At 37.4% G+C, this 5,342-nt stretch overlaps 1 protein-coding gene across 1 annotated transcript; it reads right to left on the bottom strand.

The window, feature by feature from the left end:
• Positions 1 to 157: 157 nt before the first annotated feature.
• On the bottom strand, positions 158 to 5,304 carry LOC121925977 (maltase-glucoamylase, intestinal-like). The gene is made up of 4 exons (XM_042458535.1): positions 5,131 to 5,304; positions 2,899 to 3,048; positions 1,191 to 1,397; positions 158 to 316 (listed from the first exon to the last, which is right to left on the bottom strand). Exons 1-4 carry the CDS (start codon positions 5,287 to 5,289, stop codon positions 158 to 160), a joined length of 675 nt encoding a protein of 224 aa, XP_042314469.1. The 5' UTR covers positions 5,290 to 5,304.
• Positions 5,305 to 5,342: the final 38 nt, after the last annotated feature.

Genomic DNA, 5,342 nt, shown 5'->3' with positions numbered 1-5,342 from the left:
ATAATAATAATAATAATAATAATAATAATAATAATAATAATAATAATAATACTGCCTGGGCACAGAGCAGTGTGGTAAGATCCATTGGAGATAGATACAAAACCATACTTAACCATATGATGTTGAATACAGCTGTGTTAATGTATAACACATCCACTTACATGACAGTCCCAGTGCTCCTGCGCCGAATTTGGATACCAAATGGATTGTTTAGAACTGAGACATCATAGAGACGATTTTCAGGGGAACTTGCAGGAGTGCTGGGGAGGTTCAATGGTATTGGAACCTCAAATCTGCTATTGCTATAATCATAAATCTGCAAAAAGGAATGGATATTAGACTTGAATCATAATTACAAAATACATATCACGAGACTCTAAGTGTTTAATACAACACAAAAACCCTTCTATCAAACTGGCTGGATAAATTAACACCACAAAAGTGTAAATTAATACAAATAATATGGTTATAAAATTAAGACAAAAGTTGGAAGGCTTCCCTGAATAGAACAGTATTTAATTTAGACTTAAAGTAATCTAAAGAAGTGGTGGTCCATAAATTCATAGGAAGAAGATTCCAGAAATGGAAGGAAGCATGGGAAAAGAGGCATATCCAAGTAGGGGCAGAGAAAATCCTTGGCTGAATCAACAGCCCCAAACCACTAGAGTGCGGAGTGTGGACAGGAAGATAGGGGGAAAGAAGTGCTGACAAGTAGGTGGGGGGGTGTCAAACCACAAAGGGCTTTGAAAGTTAGTAATAACAGCTTATAACAGATTCTAAATGGGATCAGGAGACAATGAAGGGATAACAATGGAGTGACATGATCATAATGGCGGGTGGAAAAATTTATCCCAGCGGTAAAGTGTTGCACAGAAATCAAGGGGGGGGGGGAGATGGGAAAGAGGAAGCTCAGTTAGCAAAGAATTGCAGTAATCCAGGTAAGAAATTACCAGTGCAGTAGGCAGCCCATATGCAGCCTGGCCTTCTCCGGCACCTTTTCAGGAATGGGATTTAGCCATACTTGAAAAGGTGCCAGAGAAGCTCAGGTTGCATAGAGGTTGCTTACTGCCCAAACACGGGGCAGTGTTGTAAGATCCAATAAAAATAAAAATAAAAAAATCTTGTCCACCAACATGTTTTTCTGTCACATTTTGTAAGCAACACATATAACAACATATTTAATGTTTTACCTTAAACTGAAACATGTGGTTCTCATGATATTTAACCTCCAAGCGTAGTGTGTCAATGGGTATTATTGCCTGTTTTGGATATCTAACAGAACTCTGGCTTCTGCCAATGTTTGCTACGAAGCCAGAAGATGTGTACTGAACCTGGTCAATGGTATAACCAGTGTTGTCAGGGTAGTAGCAGTATGGAACTCCTGAAGGAGCAGAAGACTGGAAACAAAAACACATTTTGCTTTAAAACATAAATTTGTGAACAGAATTGGAAGCCTATCAGTAAGAAATTTTGAAGGAATATACCATACCCAGTATTTATTAATGATAGAATCCACACTATTCTCATTGTAATCAGCTCAACTTTTCAAAATATATACAGAGAATGTGAGATGGAGTTGGAACTTAGTATTTTTCTGAGAATTGTCCCACACATTTCAGACAGAAACTGAAGAGCAAACTGCAATCCCTCTATTCCTGCCTCTCTTTCCAATTAAACTTACTGATGAAAATTAGAGGGCCACAACAAGCAACAAAGAGTCTTGACAGAAGACGCCTTTTGGGCCTTATATTTCAAGTCAATTGCTCAGGACCATGCTTTGCCATATGGATGCATTGCTGTAGTTTCTGATGTATCCAGATCCAGTTCATTCAATCAAGAAGCAATGGAAATCAGATGTGGACACAAACCACACAGCTCAGTTCAGCCCCGATTTTATGCTTTAGAAAATACCCTGATTCAACCCAGACTAATTCTGAGGCTGCCTGATCCAACTTTGATCAAAGCTCAAATTAAGATTCCACAATCAAAACTTCTAGTCCATGGGAAAGTTCATGAACAGGTCAAAACTTAGGAGAGAATTGGGTGGAACTTGAAAGCATAAAAGATCTTTTTGAAGATGTGACAAAAATAAGAGAAATAGGTGAAAGGACTTCTTTCAAGCTATTTTTAAAAAAGAGACACTCCTCTCCCCTCCTTCCCCCCCTCCCTCCATTTCCCTTCCCCTCTCTCTATGTATTTCTTTGGCCCTGACCTTCCACACTACAAAACAAAAATTATATGGCAGTCACTTGTATGCTGCATAGTAGAAAAGTTTAAAAAAAGAATAAACCGAAAATAAAACAACTGAAAGTAGAAAGCAACATATTTTTTTGAAATTGCTACACCATCACTAAAGTCACAACATCCAGCTAATGTTTAGAAGGAACACTTAAAACAAAACTAAAGGCAGAGATTTTAAGTATTTCTAATTTCAGTGGAGCCAGTAGGAAACAAGAATGAGATGATTTTTTGTGGGTTTTTTGAACTATGAGGCCATGTTCGTGAAGAGTTTCTTCTCTGAAGTTGCCAGCCACAGCCGCTGGTGAAACATCAGGAAGAAACTCTTCTAAAGCATGACCTCATATCCCAAAAAACCCACAAAAAACTATGGATGGCTGCCGTGAAAGCCTTCAACTTCAAAAAGAATGAGATCCTTCCAGTATACTGAGAAGAATCACAAAATTTGCAGAAATATTCTTTAAAAAAAACACACCTCTAAGACAAAAATGCAAGGACAGTCAAATGAGAGGCTCAGCATAGAGAGCAAGTGTAGAATTTTGTGAGAACTGAAAAAGAAATGAAACAGAGCACAGGAAAAAGAAATTCCTGTCTCAGAAAATGCAATATTTTGTCACTGTTTCTAAATATGTGGATTTAATTTATCATAATCATGCTTACATTCCAGATACAGCCAAGAGCTTGACAGTTTGCTTGTGTTGCATCTGGATAAGGATGGCAATCAAATTTGTCACTTTCTCTGAAGATCTGGTTCCACGAGATTGTGTGGGCTTCTCCTAGTTTCAGTTGAAGACCTGTTATATGGGCAACCTGTGAAAAGTAAAATAATAATGATCTTAAAAGTACTAAATTACACAAATGTAGATCATCCATCATGGCTATGTTTAAAATAGACATGGACCCCATGTTACTTGCCAATGTTTAACTCTTCTCATTTTGCTTTGTTATAGGATTTGTTTATTTTATTCAAAGTAGGTATGTAATTCATTAAGTTCCTTGTCAAAGGTAGCAATGGATATTTTTGACAAGTTTCTTCCCAATGTGAGAATGTCTTTTGAATTTGCAATTTGGGGTTTTTTTTCTGCGCAAAATCCACATATGGTTGTTTTGCACAGAAAACAGCATTTCCTGTTCAAAAACCCCATGTTTTCCAAATAGAAAATATTTCAGTGCAGAAATATTCCTTTCTGTAGAGGAAATTTTGTTTTCTGTATGGAAAGAGCATTCCTTTTGGCTTTGAATTGTGGAATGAAACCCCTACAGTTCATCATTGTTTATCCATATAAAGGGAAGGAGAAGGACCAAAGTGTGCCACACTCCAGTGGCACTAATTAGCACTCTTGCAAATTTCACCTCAGCTAAGGAACAACTTTGCTTCATCTCTTAAGCTAGCCAGCAGTGAGAGTTATCTGAGCAAATTCCTCAAGAACATGGAAAGCATGCAACCAAAGAAAAACACACACAAACAATCACTTATCATGCTATACATAACAGTAACCCATGTAGCATGACGTAGATGGGGAAATGTGTCCAAATCTACTTAGGGCACAGCCAAAACTTTCTGCATGGTAACTCGGAAAGCCTATACCATAAAAGGGAAGGGGGTTCACAAAGAGAAAAAGGCTGAAGCCAAGGCCATGCTGTCTAATATAGGCTATCCCAGTCGTACAGGTGTGTGCACAAACACAGGAGTATACAACCCACATGCCCTCTGTCAAATGGTCAGGGGAGGGCAAAAACCACTCCCATCTGGGAGAGTGCACTTATACAAATATTGTAGTAGGCAGTGAGAACCAACAAGAGGAGTGTCATTTAAGGCAGCAAGAGAGTTCTCAGCATTTTTAATATCATAAGTAAGGACAGAAAGTTGGTTATATATGAGTACAAAATGTTGACTGAGAAGCTACCTTGTGACCACTAACCTTATGGACCTATATCCATAGCAGGACAGAGGATAACATGAGTTCAGTTTTGATAAGTATTTTTCAACATCCACAGATTTCTTTATAGCCATCAAGGAAAGAACTTGAGGTAAAAAAGAAATTAATGTGGGAGAAATCAAAACTGATAGTTCCATTTACCTGGAACTAGGGGCTCATTCATACAGTTGGCTCTCTGTATCCATGAATTCTGCATTCATGGACTCAACCCTCCACAGCTTGAATATATATATATATATATATTAAAGTCCTTGATTTTATATAAGGGACACCATATTACTATGCCATTGTATATAATGGGACTTGAATATCCATGGATTTTGGTCTGCATAAGGGGTCCTGGAACCAAACTCCAGCTGATACAAAGGACCCATTGCACTATAGAATTGTAGCACTATTATTCTACTTTAACTGGCATTGTTCAATCCTATATTATCCTGGGACATGCTGTTTGGTGAGACATTGGATCACTCTGTATGAGAATTCTAAATGCACCTTCCTAAACTGCCAATCCCAGGATTCCATAGCATGGAATCACCACAGTTAAAGTAGAACAAAAAATGTAATACTTAGATTAACAAGAATGTACAGCATGGCCCTCACCATGTTGGGAATATCTATACTTAGTGAATCTGGCTGATTCAAATGGGTGAGATTTTCATTTCAATTTGTTTTGATAGGAAAGTAAAGAATATTCACAAATCTCATCCACAATGAGAAAGGGCAACCAGATAGGAGAAAATGTCAGATACAAAAGGGGGGAATTAAACTAGTATGTGAAGGCCATATATATTTTTGATAAATGATTGCCTAATTGCCTCCTCCCTGGAGCAATACCAATAGAACTTATTCTATGACCAGACATATATGACTTCATTATAAATAGTACATGACATATCTATTTTAAAGTTTTTTTTTCTGGAAATGTAGGAAAATATTTAGCACCATTTACCTTTTCTGCAGCATTATAACTGATATTGACAGGATATGTCTGAGCCACATTGTTTGAAGTGACTTTTACTTCTGTAGGTTCAAGGGGCAATCCAAGGATTTTGACTTCCTCAAATTCTAAATTATTTGGGTCTTGGTAACCATTGTGTGTCACAGTCATAGTTAAGATATTCTGGAAAACGACATAGAATACAGACAATATTGTTTATTGGG

The sequence above is a fragment of the Sceloporus undulatus genome, chromosome 3 (genome assembly GCF_019175285.1).
Source record: "Sceloporus undulatus isolate JIND9_A2432 ecotype Alabama chromosome 3, SceUnd_v1.1, whole genome shotgun sequence".
Lineage (NCBI taxonomy): Eukaryota > Metazoa > Chordata > Lepidosauria > Squamata > Phrynosomatidae > Sceloporus > Sceloporus undulatus.
The sequence above is the reverse complement of the archived record's forward strand: the minus strand, read 5'-3'. Positions and strand labels throughout refer to the sequence as shown.

Coding starts and splice junctions, on each gene's coding strand:
- LOC121925977 (XM_042458535.1), bottom strand. CDS start 5,289: ATGACTGTGACACACAATGGTTACCAAGACCCAAATAATTTAGAATTT. Junction 3,049..5,130: donor GTTATAATGCTGCAGAAAAG/GTAAATGGTGCT, acceptor TACTTTTCACAG/GTTGCCCATATAACAGGTCT. Junction 317..1,190: donor ACCACATGTTTCAGTTTAAG/GTAAAACATTAA, acceptor TCCTTTTTGCAG/ATTTATGATTATAGCAATAG.